Raw genomic sequence first — 18,971 nt, 5'->3', positions numbered from 1 at the left:
TGCCACATGTGTTCCACATACCAAGACGACGTGTTGCGTGCAAGACCCGTGTCCCTACCTCAAAGGTCAAGGTCACACTTAGTGTTTATTCACAATGGAGTGCTGCATATAAGGACATAGAGTATAGGTTGTCGTGTCCGGGCTGTAACTTTCCCTTGTATGGACAGATTTTAAAATAACTTGCCAAATGTGTTCCACATACCAAGACGACGTGTCGCATGCAAGACCCGTGTCCCTACCTCAAAGGTCAAGGTCACACTTAGTGTTTATTCACAATGGAGTGCTGCATATAAGGACATAGAGTATAGGTTGTCGTGTCCGGGCTGTAACTTTCCCTTATATGGACAGATTTTAAAACAACTTGCCAAATGTGTTCCACATACCAAGACGACGTGTCGCGTGCAAGACCTGTGTCCCTACCTCAAAGGTCAAGGTCACACTTAGTGTTTATTCACAATGGAGTGCTGCATATAAGGATATAGAGTATAGGTTGTCGTGTCCGGGCTGTAACTTTCTCTTGTATGGACAGATTTTACAATAACTTGCCACATGTGTTCCACATTCCAAGATGACGTGTCGCGTGCAAGACCCGTGTCCCTACCTCAAAGGTCAAGGTCACACTAAGTGTTTATTTACAATGGAGTGCTGCATATAAGGACATAGAGTATAAGTTGTCGTGTCCGGGCTGTAACTTTCTCTTGTATGGACAGATTTTAAAATAACTTGCCACATGTGTTCCACATACCAAGACGACGTGTCGCGTGCAAGACCCGTGTCCCTACCTCAAAGGTCAAGGTCACACTTAGTGTTTATTCACAATGGAGTGCTGCATATAAGGACATAGAGTTTAGGTTGTCGTGTCAGGGCTGTTACTTTCCCTTGTATGGACAGATTTTAAAATCACTTGCTACATGTGTTCCACATACCAAGACGACGTGTTGTGTGCAAGACCCATGTCCCTTCCTCTAAGGTGAAAGATACACTTAGTGTTTATTCACAAGGGAATTCTGAATATAAGGACATAACAGTGTAGGTTGTCAAGTATGGGTGGTATTTTTTTATGTTCAGAGGCAATTTAAAATAACTTGCCATATGTATTTGACACGTAAAGGCAAGATCAACTTTTCATGTACTGACCTTGTTCGTAGGTCAATGTCACATTTGGGGGCATTCGTCACATACTGTGACAGCTCTTGTCTGTATACTGTATACACAGGGTAATTTTTAATTATCAGCCTGAATGTTGAGAAAGGACATGATCTGCGGCCCGATTACCTGGGTAGATTTGAAAAAGTGGCTACAATAATCCTATTGCTGTGGACCACAGCTTGTAAAAATATTGAGGTTGCAGCCCCTGTGGCTATGGTTTGGACGCCGATGTGTCAAGAGGTAAAAGATGTAAGATTTTCACATTAATGTTTTGTTTTTCAGGAACAGAAAAGTTACTGAGGGAGTCGATTGCTTGAAGATGACATCTATCCCAATCAAAAAGGGAAGCAATGTAACTAGAAGAAGTAAGCATAACAAATACATAACAATTATTAAAAAGGTTTATGAGAATCCTTGCAATTGCAGTTATGGAAATTACGTTTTTCATGCAATTTCTACCAAACTTTCACAGATTGAGGATCATAAAGTGAAGCAGCGCATATTGTCGGGCTTTCCCGATTCGACCATTTTTGAAAGAGTTATTGCCCTTTGCTTATTTTACATTTAAAATTGGTTTCTTCGCAACTCCTCTTACGTTTTTCATGCGATTTCTACCAAACTTTCACAGATTGATGATCATAAAGTGAAGCAGCGCATATTATCTGGCTTTTGCAATTTGACTATTTTTGAAAGAGTTATTGCCCTTTGCTTATTTTACATTTAAAATTGGTTTCTTCGCAACTTCTCTTACGTTTTTCATGCGATTTCTACCAAACTTTCACAGATTGATGACTATATAGTGACACAGCGCATATTGTCGGGCTTTCGCGATTCGACCATTTTTGAAAGAGTTATTGCCCTTTCTTTATTTTACATTTAAAATTGGTTTCTTCGCAACTCCTTATGTTTTTCATGCGATTTCTACCAAACTTTCACAGATTGATGACTGTATAAGTGACACAGTGCGTATTGTTGGGCTTTTGCGATGCGGTCTTTTTGAAAGGGTTATTGCCCTTTCTTTATTTTACATGTAAAATTGGTTTCTTCGCAAATCCTCTTACGTTTTTCATGCGATTTTATACCAAACTTTCACAGATTGATGACTATATAGTGACGCAGCGCATATTGTCGGGCTTTTGCGATTCGACCATTTTTGAAAGAGTTATAGCCCTTTCTTTATTTTACATTTAAAATTGGTTTCTTCGCAACTCCTCTTACGTTTTTCATGCAATTTCTACCAAACTTTCACAGATTGATGACTATATAGTGATGCAGCGCATATTGTCGGGCTTTCAAGATTCGACCATTTTTGAAAGAGTTATTGCCCTTTCTTTATCATACATTTAAAATTGGTTTCTTCGCAACTCCTCTTACGTTTTTCATGCGATTTCTACCAAACTTTCACAGGTTGATGACTCTATAGTGAAGCAGCGCATATTGTCAGGCTTTTGCAATTTGATGCAATTTTGCAATTTTGACCTATTTTTAAAGAGTTATTGCCCTTTCTTTATTTTACGCATTTCTAATGTTCCTGAGAAACTACCCTTACCATTAATTGGCTTTCGTTACAAGAAATGCCCCCATGAGGCGGGGGATTATAAGTATCTTCCATGGCCGAGAGTGTAAGATAGGTTCATTCCGACCGGAGCGTAGGGTGTTTTGCGTAAACGAGGTTTACCGAGTTTCCGCAAAACACCCTGTGCGAGGGTCGGGATGAACCTATCTTACACGAGCGGCTATGGTAGATGCTTTTTCTCCCTCCTCAGTTAAACAAAATTAAGTAAAAATGTATTTATTTTTTTGCTGGAACTCTTTTGTGCTTAGCGAAAATAATTGCGTAAGGATCTGCGATAATTCATGGTTGTCATGGATATTCGCGCAGTGATTCAGAGTATGTAAATGGTCTGATCGGTCTTTAAATAGGTCTAAGAAGAGTGAAGCATTATTTCTTGAAAGGTGCGTGAAAACTGTTTTCTGGTGACATTTGAAGCGAGAAATAATTAAATAGCGATCTAAATATTGCCACAAGACAAGGTTTCCATGATGCGCTACTGACGACAGTCTTCAACAAGGGAGGTAATTACAATGTGGTGACCATTAAAGGAAGTTCCATACGGGCATTTTATCTTTGCCCGTGGGCAAGATAAGAATTTCTAGCATGGTTAAATTAATGGATCTACTTTTCTCCCACCTCAGATAAGTAGATCCAATAATTTAACCATGCTAGATATTCTTATCTTGCCCACGGGCGAAGATAAAATGCCCGTAAGGAACTCCTTTTACCACATTGTAATTACCTTCCTTGTTGAAGACTGTCGTCAGTAGCATCAAGGAAATCTTGTCTTATGGTAATATTTAGAACGCTAATTAATTATTTCTCGCTTCAGATGTCACCATAAAATGGTTTTCAGGCAACATTCAAGAAATAATGCTTCATTCTCCTTAGAACTATTTAAAAAGACCGATTTGACTATTAACATTAACTTGATCACTGCGCGTATATCCATGACAACCACGTGCTATCGCATATCCATACGCAATTATTTTCACTAAGCAAAAAAGAGTTCCAGCAAAAAATATGTTTTTACTTAATTTTGTTAAACTGAGGTGGGAGAAAAAGCATCTACCATAGCCGCTCGTATAAGATAGGTTCATCCCGACCCCCGCGCAGGGTGTTTTGCGAAAACGAGGTTGACCGACCCTACGCTCGGGTCGGAATGAACCTATCTTACACTCTCGAACATGGAAGATACTTATAATCTGAGGTGGGAGAAATAGCTGTCTGTGACCGCTCTTTTTTCCATAACTGCAAAGGTCGAAATTAGAACTAGCCTGCAAGCTCTGCACTGGTAAATTGTTTGCTAGGCTTGCTCATGTTTCAATTTCATCAGCTAAGTAATAATGTTGGAATAAAGACATGTTGATTCAAAAGTCTAGTTTATATGACGGCTGAGTATGGATTGGACAGGGAACTCGGGAACCTGGTTTATTTGAATTGGGAAGGCGGGCAATGTGTGACTGCCATTTAGTCACAAGAACTTGACACAAGTATTATTTACTCTTTCAGGCTTTTTATGTAAGAAAGTTACCATGTCAAGTCCTGTGCACACAGTTAATAGACTTTGTTTTATGGAATTTTCCATCCTTTTTTGCAACATGCAACTTTGACCTTGGGGTCAGATAATTTTAAGCATATTTTGTCAGGTTGTCTTCATTTCATAATTATGTTCCATGGTGTCATTGCACAAAATATCTAAAATGCATTTCTAGCTACGAAGTTGTTTCAATCACATGAGTTTGTTAATTAAGGGTCACATGAGGTCGCCAGTGAAGGACCAGCCCTTGAAAAAAACATGAAGCTGAAGGGCCACTCTAATGATGGAAAAGAAAATTGTATGAGGTAAACTGGTATTTAATTATAATTTGTATTAACCAGAAGCCATATAAGGTTTTAGCCAGGTCTTAAAAAGGACAGGGTGCTGCAAAACAGGGACAGGGTGCTAAGAGAAAATGGCTCATTGTATTAGACTGTGAAATTTTGAACATTATGAATTGAACAGCAATTGGGTCGGAATTGTGTTAAATTGAAGTAATATTGGGTTTCAACTGCCAATTTTTTAGCTCGACTATTCAAAGAATAAGGAGAGCTATACTACTCACCCAAGCGTCGGTGTTGGCGTCACACATTGGTTAAGGTTTTGCGTGCAAGCACACAGTTTAATATCTCAGCAACTACTTGGGGTATTGCATTGAGACTTTATACAATGGTACTCAACCATCCAACCTACTTAATTAACCAAGTTAGATAATTCTAGTCTGCATTTAATGCAAACAATAGGCCTTTATTACCAGTATTTGAATTAGAAATTCTGGTTAAGGTTTTGCGTGCAAGCACACATAGGTTAATATCTCAGCAACTACTTGAGGTATTGCATTGAGACTTGATAAAATGGTACTCAACCATCCAACCTACTTAATTAACCAAGTAAGATAACTCTAGTTTGCATTTAATGCAAATAATTGCCCTTTATTATTCGACTTAGAAGTTCTGGTTAAGGTTTTGCGTGTAAGCACACATAGGTTAATATCTCAGCAACTACTTGAGGTATTGCATTGAGACTTTATACAATATTACTTAACTATCCAACCTACTTAAACCAAGTTAGATAACTGTAGTTTGCATTTAATGCAAAATAATTGCCCTTTATTATGCAACTTAGAAATTCTGGTTAAGGTTTTGCATGTAACCACATTTAAGTCAATATCTCAGCAAATATATCATGTATTGCATTGAAACTTTAGATATGTATTCCCAACTATCTAACCTACTAAATTAATGAAGTAAGATAACACTTGTTTTAATATAATGCAAATTATGGGCCTTTATTTTTTGACTTAGAAATTCTGGTTAAGGTTTTGTAAGCACAAATAGGATAATATCTCTGACTACTTAATGTATTGCATTGAGACTTAATACAATGGTACTCAACCATTCAATCTACTTGAATAACCAAGTTAGATAACTCTTGTTTGCATTAAATTCAAATAATGGCCCCTTTTTTATTCCACATAGAAATTCTGGTTAAGGTTTTGCATGTAACCACTTTTAAGTCAATACCTCAGCCAATACATCATGTATTGCATTGAAACTTTACACACAGGCTCCCAACCATTTAACCTTCTTATTTAATCAAGTAAGATAACTCAATCTTTCATAATTATTATATAATTTTTGCCCCTTTATTATGTGACATAAAAATTCTGGTTAAGGTCTTGCATGTTAGCAAACATAGGATAATATCTCAGCAACTACTTGATGTATTGCGTTGAGACTTTATACAATGGTATTCTAACCCAACCAAGTTAGATAACTGTATTTTGCAAATAATTGCCCTTTATTATTACACTTAAAAATTCTGGTTAAAATTTTGCATGTAACCACATTTATGTTAATATCTCAGCTCATCATGTATTGCATTGAAATCTAATGTAACAGTGATCCATGCATGATTCGCCAAAACTTTTCAATCCTTACACTGAAAAGCGGCGGAATAGTCGAGAGCGCTGTCTTTGTCCAGCTCTTGTTCTATGTGAAGTTTTTAGCTCACCTGAGCACAAAGTGCTCAAGGTGAGCTATTGTGATTGCCCTGTGTCTGTCGTCTTCGTCTGTCGTCAACAATTTGACTGTTAACACTCTAGAGGTCACAATTTGGGCACTATCTTAATGAAACTTGGTCAGAATGTTACCCTCAATAAAATCTTGGATGAGTTTTATATTGGGTCATCTGGGGTTAAAAACTAGGTCACCAGGTCAAATTAAAGGAAAAGCTTGTTAACACTATAGAGGTCACATTTATGACTGTATCTTCAGGAAACTTGGTCAGAATGTTAATATTAATACTCTCTAGGCCAAGTTCGATTCTGGGTCATGTGCGGTAAAAAAACTAGGTCACCAGTTCAAATTGAAGGAAAATCTTGTTAACAATCTAGAGGTCTCATTTATGACTGTATCTTCATGAAAGTTGATCAGAATGTTTATATTAATAATCTTTAAGTCAAGTTTAAATCTGGGTCATGTGCGGTCAAAAACTAGGTCACCAGGTCAAATCATAGGAAAAGCTTGTTAGCACTCTATAGGTCACATTTATGACTTTATGTTCATGAAACTTAATCAGAATGTTTATATTAATTAACTCTAGGCCAAGTTCGAATCTGGGTCATGTGCAGTCAAAAACTAGGTCACCAGGTAAAATTTAAGAAAAAGCTTGTTAATACTCTAGAGGTCACATTTATAACTGTATCTTAATGACAGTTGGTCAGAATGTTTATATTAGTAATCTCTAAGTCAAGTTTAAATCTAGGTCAATTGTGGTCAAAAACTAGGTCATTAGTTCAAATCATAGGAAAAGCTTGTTAGCACTCTGGAGGTGACATTTATGACTGTATGTTCATGAAACTTAGTCAGAATGTTTATATTGATTAGCTCTAGGCCAAGTTTTAATCTGGATCATATGCGGTCAAAAACAAGGTCACCAGGTCAAATTAAAGGAAAAGCTTGTTAACACTCTAGAGGTCACATTTATAAATGTTTCTTTATGAAACTTAGTCAGAATGTTTATATTGATTATCTCTAGGTCAAGTTTGAATCTGGGTCATGTGCGGTCAAAAACTAGGTCACCAGGTCAAATAATAGGAAAAGTATTTTAACACTCTAGAGGCCACATTTATGACCATATGTTCATGGAACTTGGTCAGAATGTTATTGTTGATGATCTTTATTGGATCAGGTGAGCGATTCAGGGCCTTCAGGGCCCTCTTGTTTATGTTTTTATGCCCTCTTCCAAGACCCCTATGGTCATCAAACTTGACATGGAGGCTGGGCCTGACCAGTAAACGACCCCTATTGATTTAAGGAGACATCGGGTCAATGGTCGAGGTCACAGTGACCTTGAATGCGAAAATGTTGTTTGAGTGATAACTCGACAACGCCTGCACCCATGTCCCTCAAACTTGACTAGGAGATTGGGCCTGACCTGTAGATGACCCCTTTTGATTTATGGGGTCATCGGGTCAAAAGTCAAGGTCACAGTGACCTCGAACGCAAAAAGCTTGTCACCCAGTTGATGACCCCTATGGATTTTAAGGTCATGGTCATAACTCATATTCATCATTAAAATTTCATTATATTTACTTAATTTCCTGCATCTAAGAGGATACATTTTTATCTGCAAATATCAGTAATCATCTGAACATGATTAAAAAACTGTGCCTACTATCCCCACACTTTAAATGGTCATAATCTTAAAACTGCCTTAACGTTATCCAATGTCAATGACAAATCAGCTGCCATTTCGGTCCATGCATGTTTCATTCAATTGTCCAAATATTCCTGACAACCTGGCGCTCAGGGGGGCATGATGTTTGAGAGAAGTTTGACAAACATCTACCGGACGTGTGTTTCCGGTCATGTGACCAGTGCTGGAAAAACTCATCTTACATACCCCATGTAAGATGATTCACGCGCAACAACGCGCCACTTCTTATTTCATTTATTGTATGGTTTATGAAAAATAAATTATGCCATTTCAATAAAGAGCAGTCAAATATATATGTTTGCAAGACTTTTAATTAAAACTGAAAATACATAACGTAAAAAAACGCTTTTTTTGGTGACTGCGCTCTATGACGTCAGTAAACAACGTCGCACGCGCTGTTTGGTGTAATTTTACAAAAGTTCGTTTTCAACGTCATTTTTTCCACAAATTGATAATTTTAGATATGCAAGAAAAATTATCAATCATGTTTTTCAGGTCCGGATCGAAAAATCCGACCCTCGGGCACGCTGCGTGGCCGGTAACTCGGCAAGCCTCGTTACCGGCTTACGCACGTGCCCTCGGGTCGGATTTTTCGATCCGTATCGGAAACACATAATAGATACTTATAGTCTTACCCTGACTTATTATATATATAGTATTATAAATAGTGCCTCTTCCAATTGCCTTTAACTTTCAAAATCTTGTACGAATGGAAAAAGATTTTAATTTGTGTTAAACAAGTGAAAAGAGCACTTTTTCTAGTTTCCAGATGCGTAACAAGTAATCACTCGAGTCTTCGCGATTAGATTACTATGAACTCGGAATTGTGCTCTTATCACCGGTATACCATTCAGAAGTCAAATCTGCCAGTATTTCCTAAATAATTTTTAATACGGCCATTTCATAATAACGTACATATTTTGTGGTTTTCACAGACCGTCAGTGCTTACTGGGACTCGTAAAGATCTTCAAGAGGAAATAGGGCGACTGCAGACTCAGCTAGGGGCGGCACAGTCTCAAGCTTCCCTTCTCCAGGGCTCTCTAAATAACAAACAGGTAACCAAACCCACAAACATATTGTAAATACATTGACTGTACTCACTAGGGGCTGGAAGAAACTACAAGAGGATATTGGATAACTCTAGGTTCAACTATGGGCCGCTGAAGCCCAGGCTTCCCTGCTCCAGGGCTCCCTTCACAATACATGCAAAATTCTCACTGGTGGCTGGAAGGAGCTACAAGAGGATATTGTGCGACTGCAGATTCAACTACCGGCAGCTTTAGGGCTCCCTTAATATAAAGCAGGTACCCAAACTCAGACACATAAAATTATTGTAGATATATGGTACTTTCTGTGTTCATTGTGGGTTGAGAGGGGCGACTGCAGACACAGCCATGGACAACAAAGTCACTGGTTTACCTGCTCCAGAGCTTCCTCACTGCCAAAAGGTACCCAAACAAACACATAATGTTGGTACATGTACTTGTCTGAATTCACTGGATGTTGGCTATAGCTACAGGAGGACATTGGTGGATTGCAGAGTGTGCTTTTGATTGATGGGTTTGAGTGGTCTAGTGGTGTAGGTGTCCATGTCTCACCCAATACATTGTGGGTTTGGTCAGGAGCACTTTCTCCTGGCCTTTGTTCCAGGGCATTCTCATTGATAAGTAGGTATTCATTGTCCATGTTACCAAAGTTTGTAGGCTGCATTATCATTACCAATCTGTTTCCTAGGTAGAAATTGGTACTGATGACTACTCTGAAATAGCCCAAACTTACTGTATTTAATTAATACCCCGCCACGGAGTGCATTGTAGGAATGCACTTTGTCCTCCTGTCAGTCCATTGGTCTGTCTGTCTGTCGGTAACATTTTGTGTCGATGTGCAGTGACCTTGACCTGGGTCAATACCTAAAAGGTCAAGGTCACACAGGACATTTGAAGGTCAAAGTACAGATGCTCGTGTCCACACTATAACAAACTTTTGCATTAATTGATTACCATATAACTTGGTACAAATGTTGTCCTCATTGAGATGATGTGCAGTGACCTTGACCCAGGTCCATACCTCAAAGGTCAAGGTCATACGAGACATTTAAAGGTCAGAGTACACTTGCTCGTGTCTGTGCTATAACATACTTATGCATTGATGGATTACCATATAACGTGGTACAAATGTTGTCCTCATTGAGACAATGCGCAGTGACCTTGACCTGGGTCCATACCTCGATGGTCAAGGTCACACAAGACATTTAAAGGTCAAGTACACATGTTCGTGTCCACGCTATTACTTACTTATGCATTGATGGATTACCATATAACTTGGTACAATTGGATCTCATTGAGTGACCTTATTATTGGAAAATTTTGTTGTGACAACATAAACATTTTCTGGATCTCATCAATTTTATTATGTAAGTATTAAGAAAAAGAAAATGTTCTAAAATACAATGGCAGGGGGTTAAAAGTAGGGCTGAGCACCGGTTCTCGTATCAAATCGAATACCGGTATTAGACGTTTTGGTTTATATATCGTATCGAACGTTCCCATATTGGTCAAAATGTTGATAAAATATAAGCTTGAAAAACATTTGTTTTCTTTATTTATTTTGTATCATTTTCATCCTTGCACACCGCCATATTGGTTTTCCAAAATAATGTGCCATACAAATGCCATCTAGTAAGGTACGGCAGGCAGTTTCGTCACCCGACAGGTTCGTGTATATAAATGAAAGTTTATAATGTGTGTCATCTTCAAAACTTTATACAAAACATTAATGAAACTACAACACTTTTGCATTTAAAACTAAAAAACAATTGTTTTTCAAAGTTTTAATCCCTATTCATCGGTTATAATTCATTAACAAAATATGTCCATTTTTACCTAAAATGGTGTGTATTAATTTATTGAAAGTTGTGACAAACTATATTACAAAGACAATACAATCATTTTGCGTTCACTCGAGATTTAAATATCAATTAAGTGGGACATGAATGTTGATTTTGTATCGCTTGACTTTCAGCATTTATGATTTCTAGATCGCACAACGCACCTAAAGTTGCAATGACAGGGGAGCTCACTGTGTTCGGTTGAAATAAATTAAATGCACGCATCGGCACGGAAAATGCAACCGATGGCCCTGATGTGGTCATATGTTCAGCGTTTGTTCACCTGTGTTGCCTAATATCATAGTATGCTATTAAATATAAAGGTCAAGCTGTTGATTGTTCATCATATAATCTTCATTTATTACCAATTTTAATCCTAGAAAAAATATTGTATGATATATCAGATATCTGTCATTTTGTATCGATACAAATATCCTATCAATCATGTCATTTGATACTCAGCCCTAGTTATAGCTGTCCTTTGAACAGCCTTCATTTGATACTCAGTCCTAGTTATAGCTGTCCTTTGAACTGCCTTCATTTGATACTCAGTCCTAGTTATAGCTGTCCTTTGAACTGCCTTCATTTGATACTCAGTCCTAGTTATAGCTGTCCTTTGAACTGCCTTCATTTGATACTCAGTCCTAGTTATAGCTGTCCTTTGAACTGCCTTCATTTGATACTCAGCCCTAGTTATAGCTGTCCTTTGAACTGCCTTCATTTGATACTCAGCCTTAGTTATAGCTGTCCTTTGAACTGCCTTCATTTGATACTCAGTCCTAGTTATAGCTGTCCTTTGAACTGCCTTCATAGCTGTTTTTTAAACTGCCTTCATTTGATACTCAGCCCTAGTTATGACTGTCCTTTGAACTGCCTTCATTTGTTACTCAGCCCTAGTTATAGCTGTCCTTTGAACTGCCTTGTTAATACTAGTTTATTCACTCTTAAGTCTGTTTTCTGCCTAAAAACCAATACTTGTTTATGACTTGAGAGGGCAAAAAAGCATGACCCTGGTGGGGCTCTAACCCACGTCCTCTTGGGTTAGAGTCAAACTCTTTACCATGACATGAGATCACTCTCACCTGCTGTTCCTGCCTTTATGGTCATGGGAGAATCATAGTTTACAAACTATAATAGTTACTTCTTGTATCTTATCTTATCAAGTATTTTGTTTTTAAGAAATTCTTAAATGATAGATCATATAGTTCTGTATAACTTATTACACATTTATTGCAGAGTGAACTAGAGAGAGTGAGTACTGAATTTGTGGAGATAAGGACACGCTGTGAGACAACACTTCTCACCTGTAACATCGATCCAGGTTAGAGAGCTGTAGATCACAGGGGAATCCTAGGAGCAGTTTCGTACTAAAGAGAGATTTTCAACAGTAGAATTGCACATTCAGGAATCTTTGATGGAACAGCCCTTATTTGCTTAATACTGTTAACAGTCTATATATCATTGATCACACGACAAACTCAATTCTTGATAAGTTTACCTAAGACAGCACACTTATGAAACATAGTTCCATATCTATTTGTTGCTATTGTTTTTAATGTCCAGTCTTTACCAGGGTTCATTTTTATTTTATTTTTTTACCAAATGGTCAAAACTACATGCTTTTTTAAAAAATAATCAAATCACATGACTTTCAATATTATTTTAAATAAAACTAGTTAAAATTAGAATGTGATGGATGCTGTGTTTGATTTGACAATTAATGTACTACAAGGTAAGGGACCATTATTCCTCACTTAAATAAACACTTTGACTCAATGACAATATACCACATGGTCAATAATTTTCAATATTATACCTTACACAAATGTGTCCCTTCTTTGTGTATATAAAGTTGATTGGTCCGTATATCAATGTATTTTAATAAAACTCCAGTTTTTATGACGTCAGCGATCCATATCATGTTTTTGGCCGGTCTGGACCTCACCAAAAATATATTATGGACCTCTGACGTCATATAATATGGACCGCTGATGTCATAAAACTGGTGAGTGCTGCTTGCAATTTGTACAACAACATTTTTTCCCAAGTAAATATTAATGGATTGGTTCAATAAAACACATCAAAGGCGCTTTAAAATTATTAAATGATAAAAAAAGTGATCGGTATAATATAAGAAATATAACACACCACTTCGGGCCATATGGCACTATAAGGACCGGCCAATCAGCCTCTGAAGGTGAATGGACCTTGGCTAACGCCTCGGTCCATATACACCTTTGGGGGCTGACTTGCCGGTCCTTATAATGTCATATGACCCTCAGTGGTGTGTAATATTTCTTAATTATAAATACATGGCAAAGCAATAAAAAGGTATAGAATAGCACATTCATGTTCTGTACACTGACAACGATTTCAATATGTCCAACAGTTCTCCTTTCACTTTCATTAAAATTGACATGATAAAAGTATCGTACTGTAATTCAAGATGATGTGTGGAAATAGTTTATTTTCTGGAATGCATTGAAAACTTAAAAGATTTCCTGATAACATTAGCTGATAAATAAAACGTATTTGACCAAAATACAAAAAAAAATATCAATTTTGATCTGTTCGCATTTATGTTTTCGAATTAGCCATCGTAGCCAAAACTGCCGAAGGTATCTGTTGTGACTCGCTCATGGTTTGTAAAATGCACTTTTTTTTTAATTACGAAATAAGGTGTGGCAAATCATAAGGAGTGTTAAAAAAAATATACCAAAAGCTGGAACGCTTCAGCAAATGTTGATATTTGCTCAAATTTTCATAAGTGTTTATAACGCGATTGAAAATTAATTACAGTTGTGGTGTTGCGTGATTGGTTGATTGACATTATCACATTATGTTATCAATGTATCCTTAACAGGTCAACATATCCACCACTTTTTAGCTCACCTGTCACGTAGTGACAAGGTGAGCTTTTGTGATCACTCTTCGTCCGTCGTCCGTCCGTCCGTCCGTCCGTCCGTCCGTTCACAATTGCTTGTGAACACAATAGAGGTCACAATTTTGACCTAATCTTTATGAAACTTGGTCAGACTGATCATCTCTATAAAATCTAGGTCAAGTTCGATATTGGGTCATCTGGGGTCAAAAACTAGGTCACTAGGTCAATTAGTAGAAAAACCTTGTGAACACAATAGAGGTCACAATTTTAGCCTAATCTCAATGCAACTTGGTCAGAATGGTCATCTCTATAAAATCTAGGTCAAGTTCGATATTGGGTCATCCGCGGTCAATAATTAGGTCACTAGGTCAATTAGTAGAAAAACCTTGTGAACAAAATAGAGGTCACAATTTTAGCCTTATCTTAATGAAACTTGGTCAGAATGATCATCTTAACATAAGCTAGGTCAAGTTCCATATTGGGTCAACCCAGGTCAAAAACTAGGTCACAAGGTCAATTAGAAGAAAAACCTTGTGAACACAATAGAGGTCACAATTTTAGCCTAATCTCAATGCAACTTGGTCAGAATGATCATCTCTATAAAATGTAGGTCAAGTTCGATATTGGGTCATCCGCGGTCAACAACTAGGTCACTAGGTCAATTAGTACAAAAACCTTGTGAACACAATAGAGGTCACAATTTTAGCCTAATCTCAATGCAAGTTGGTCAGAATAATCATCTCTATAAAATCTAGGTCAAGTTCGATATTGGGTCATCCGCAGTCAATAACTAGGTCACTAGGTCAATTATTAGAAAAACCTTGTATGTTTATAGTGAAAACTTCTCCTCTGAACTTACTTGGCCTAGAGCTTAGATATTTGGCATGATTCATCGTCTAGTGGAACTCTACAAAGTTTGTTCAAATTATTGCCCTTGGGTCAAAATTGGCCCCGCCCCCGGGGGTCATGGGTTTTCTTTATATGTTTATAGTGAAAACTTAAAAAATCTTCTCCTCTGAACTTACTTGGCCTAGAGCTTAGATATTTGGCATGATTCATCGTCTAGTGGACCTCTACAAAGTTTGTTCAAATTATGGCCCTGGGGTCAAAATTGGCCCCGCCCCGGGGGGGGGGGTCATGCGTATTCTCTATATGTTTATAGTTAAAACTTCAAAATCTTCTTCTCTGAACTTACTTTGACTAGAGCTTAGATATTTGGCATGATTCATCGTCTAGTGGACATCTACAAAGTTTGTTCAAATTATGGCCCTGGGGTCAAAATTGGCCCCGCCCCGGGGGGGTCATGCGTATTCTCTATATGTTTATAGTTAAAACTTCAAAATCTTCTTCTCTGAACTTACTTTGACTAGAGCTTAGATATTTGGCATGATTCATCGTCTAGTGGACATCTACAAAGTTTGTTCAAATTATGGCCCTGGGGTCAAAATTGGCCCCGCCCCGGGGGGGTCATGGGTATTCTCTATATGTTTATAGTTAAAACTTAAAAAAATCTTCCCCTCTGAACTTACTTGGAATAGAGCTTAGATATTTGGCATGATTCATCGTCTAGTGGACCTTTACAAAGATTGTTCAAATTATGGCCTTGGGGTCAAAATTGGCCCCGCCCCGGGGAGTCATGGGTTTTCTCTATATGTTTATAGTGAAAACTTCAAAAATCTTCTCCTTTGAACTTGCTTGGACTAGAGCTTAGATATTTGGCATGATTCATCGTCTAGTGGACTTCTACAAAGATTGTTCAAATTATGGCCTTGGGGTCAAAATTGGCCCCGCCCAGGGGGGTCATGAGTATACTTGATATGTTTATAGTTAAAACTTCAAAAATCTTCTCCTCTTAACTGACTTGGACTAGAGCTTATATATTTGGCATGATTCATCGTCTAGTGGACCTCTACAAAGTTTGTTCAAATTATTGCCCTTGGGGTCAATATTGGCCCCGCCCCGGGGGGTCATGGGTTTTCTTTATATGTTTATAGTGAATACTTAAAAAATCTTCTCCTCTGAACTTACTTGGCCTAGAGCTTAGATATTTGGCATGATTCATCGTCTAGTGGACCTCTACAAAGTTTGTTCAAATTATGGCCCTGGGGTCAAAATTGGCCCCGCCCCGGGGGGGTCATGGGTATTCTCTATATGTTTATAGTTAAAACTTCAAAAACTTCTCCTCTGAACTTACTTGGACTAGAGCTTATATATTTGGCATGATTCATCGTCTAATGGACCTTTACAAAGATTGTTCAAATTATGGCCTTGGGGTCAAAATTGGCCCCGCCCCGGGGGGTCATGGGTTTTCTCTATATGTTTATAGTGAAAACTTCAAAAATCTTCTCCTCTGAACTTACTTTGACTAGAGCTTAGATATTTGGCATGATTCATCGTCTAGTGGACATCTACAAAGTTTGTTCAAATTATGGCCCTGGGGTCAAAATTGGCCCCGCCCCAGGGGGGTCATGGGTATTCTCTATATGTTTATAGTTAAAACTTAAAAAAATCTTCTCCTCTGAACTTACTTGGACTAGAGCTTAGATATTTGGCATGATTCATCGTCTAGTGGACCTCTACAAACATTGTACAAATTATGGCCTTGGGGTCAAAATTGGCCCCGCCCCGGGGGGTCATGGGTTTTCTCTATATGTTTATAGTGAAAACTTCAAAAATCATCTCCTCTGAACTTACGTGGCTTAGAGCTTAGATATTTGGCATGATTCATTGTCTAGTGGACCTCTACAAAATTTGTTCAAATTATGGCCCTGGGGTCAAAATTGGCCACACCCCGGGGCTGATGGGTTTTCTCTATATGTGTTATAGTGAAAACTTAAAAAATCTTCTCCGAACTCACAAAGACAAGTAACGTCTTAATTTAAACTGGATAACATATTTAGTACACATACCAATTTTCAATATGGGCCACATACAACAATTAATAACAAATATACATATATAGATACACACGTAAAATCAAGTAGTACAGGATATATCATCTAGTTGACTTGTACCAATATTGTTCAATCTTTGGCCCTGGGGTCAAAAAATGGCCCCACCCGGGCGGTCATGGGTTTCCTTATATATGTATATGATGAGAACTTAAAAAATCTTCTTCTCCGAAACCAAAAGGCGAAGGCCTTAGATATTTGGTATGAAGCATCGTTTATTGGACCACTATAAAGATTGTTCAAACTTTAGCCCTGGGGTCAAAATTGGCCACGCCCCGTGTTCATAGGCTTAGGTTTTCAATATTTGTATATAAAAGAAGCATAAAAAAAAATTCTCTCCGAATTCACAAGGACTAGAGCTATTTGGCATAATACATCATTAAGTGGACCTCTACCTTTATTGTCCAAACTTTGGCATTGGGGTAAAAAATGACCCAGACTTTTAAAAAACCTTAACTACTTTGAACCATCCAGATTTCTTATCAAACCAATGTGCAATATATGACAGGTGAGCGATTCAGGGCCATTTGGCCCTCTTGTTATAAAGTCCTGTGGGTCGTGTGAACTGCCGGCTGTTTTCTAATTATGCCCCCTTCAAAGAAGAGGGGTACATTGCTTTGCACATGTCGGTCGGTAGGTCGGTTGGTCACCCAGTCGGTAGATCAAAGCTTGTCTGAGTAATAAATCAACAATATCTTGACGTATGGTCATCAAACTTGAAAGGTTGGCCATGGCCAGTAGATGACCCCTATCAATTTTAGGGCTCATCAGGTCAAAGTTCAAGGTCACAGTGACGTTAAATGGTAAAATAATTTTAAAGCTTGTCCGAGTGATAACTCATCAATGCCTAGACCTATGGTCATCAAACTTGATATGGAAGTTGGGCCTGACCAGTAGGTGACCCCTATTGTTTGGGGGGTTATCAGACTAAAGGTCAAGGTCACAGTGACCTTGAATGGTTAAAGGTTGTCCGAGTGTTAACGAGACAATGCCTGCACCCATGGCCCTCATACTTGACTTTGAGGTTGGGCCTGACCAGTAGATGACCCCTATTGTTTTTGGAGGTCATCGGGCCAAAGGTCAAGGTCACAGTGACCCTTAATGGTAAAAGGTTGTCCGAGTGATAACTTTACAATGACTGCACCCATGGCTCACAAACTTTACATGAAGGTTGGGCCTGACCAGTAGATGGCCCCTATTGATTTTAGGGTTCATTGGGCCAAAGGTCAAGGTAACAGTGACCTTGAGTGATAACTCGACAATGCCTGCACCCATGGCCCTCAAACTTCACTTGGAGGTTGGGCCTGACCAGTAGATGACCCCTATTGTTTTTAGGGGCATTGGGCCAAAGGTCAAGGTGACATTGAATGGTTGAAGGTTGTCGGAGTGATAACTTGACAATGCCTGCACCCATGGCCCTCATACTTGACTTGAAGGTTGGGCCTGACCAATAGATGACCTCTATTGTTTTTGGAGGTCATCGGGCCAAAGGTCAAGGTCACAGCGACCTTTAATGGTAAAAGGTTGTCCGAGTGATAACTCTACAATGCCTGTACCCATGGCCCACAAACTTTACATGAAGGTTGGGCCTGACCAGTAGATGGCCCCTATTAATTTTAGGGTTCATTGGGCCAAAGGTCAAGGAAACAGTGACTTTGAATGATAAAAGGTTGTCCGAGTGATAACTCTACAATGCCTGCACCCATGGCCCTCAAACTTCACTTGGAGGTTGGGCCTGACCAGTAGATGACCCCTATTGTTTTTAGGGGCATTGGGCCAAAGGTCAAGGTCAAGGTGACATTGAATGGTTGAAGGTTGTCGGAGTGATAACTCGACAATGCCTGCACCCATGGCCCTCATACTTGACTTGGAGGTTGGGCCTGACCAATAGATGACCTCTATTTTTTTTTGGAGGTCATTGGGCCAAAGGTCAAGGTCACAGTGACCTCGAACGGTAAAAGGTTGTCCGAGTGATAACTTTACAATGACTGCACCCATGGCTCACAAACTTTACATGAAGGTTGGGCCTGACCAGTAGATGGCCCCTATTGATTTTAGGGTTCATTGGGCCAAAGGTCAAGGTAACAGTGACCTTGAGTGATAACTCGACAATGCCTGCACCCATGGCCCTCAAACTTCACTTGGAGGTTGGGCCTGACCAGTAGATGACCCCTATTGTTTTTAGGGGCATTGGGCCAAAGGTCAAGGTGACATTGAATGGTTGAAGGTTGTCGGAGTGATAACTTGACAATGCCTGCACCCATGGCCCTCATACTTGACTTGA

At 38.7% G+C, this 18,971-nt stretch overlaps 1 protein-coding gene across 4 annotated transcripts in view; it reads left to right on the top strand.

The window, feature by feature from the left end:
• LOC128208048 (uncharacterized) overlaps positions 1–18,971 on the top strand; it is a 42,501-nt gene that overhangs the window by 15,649 nt on the left and 7,881 nt on the right. For all 4 annotated transcript variants that reach the window (XM_052911361.1, XM_052911358.1, XM_052911360.1 and 1 more), the window contains exons 2-5: positions 1,432–1,514; positions 4,459–4,549; positions 8,900–9,020; positions 12,089–12,173. In XM_052911361.1, the coding sequence (XP_052767321.1) occupies positions 1,469–1,514; positions 4,459–4,549; positions 8,900–9,020; positions 12,089–12,173 (343 nt within the window). In that variant the 5' untranslated portion in view covers positions 1,432–1,468. The remainder of the gene's footprint in view (positions 1–1,431; positions 1,515–4,458; positions 4,550–8,899; positions 9,021–12,088; positions 12,174–18,971) is intronic.

This window comes from Mya arenaria, chromosome 11 (genome assembly GCF_026914265.1).
Source record: "Mya arenaria isolate MELC-2E11 chromosome 11, ASM2691426v1".
NCBI lineage: Eukaryota > Metazoa > Mollusca > Bivalvia > Myida > Myidae > Mya > Mya arenaria.
This window is presented reverse-complemented; position numbering and strand designations above follow the sequence as displayed.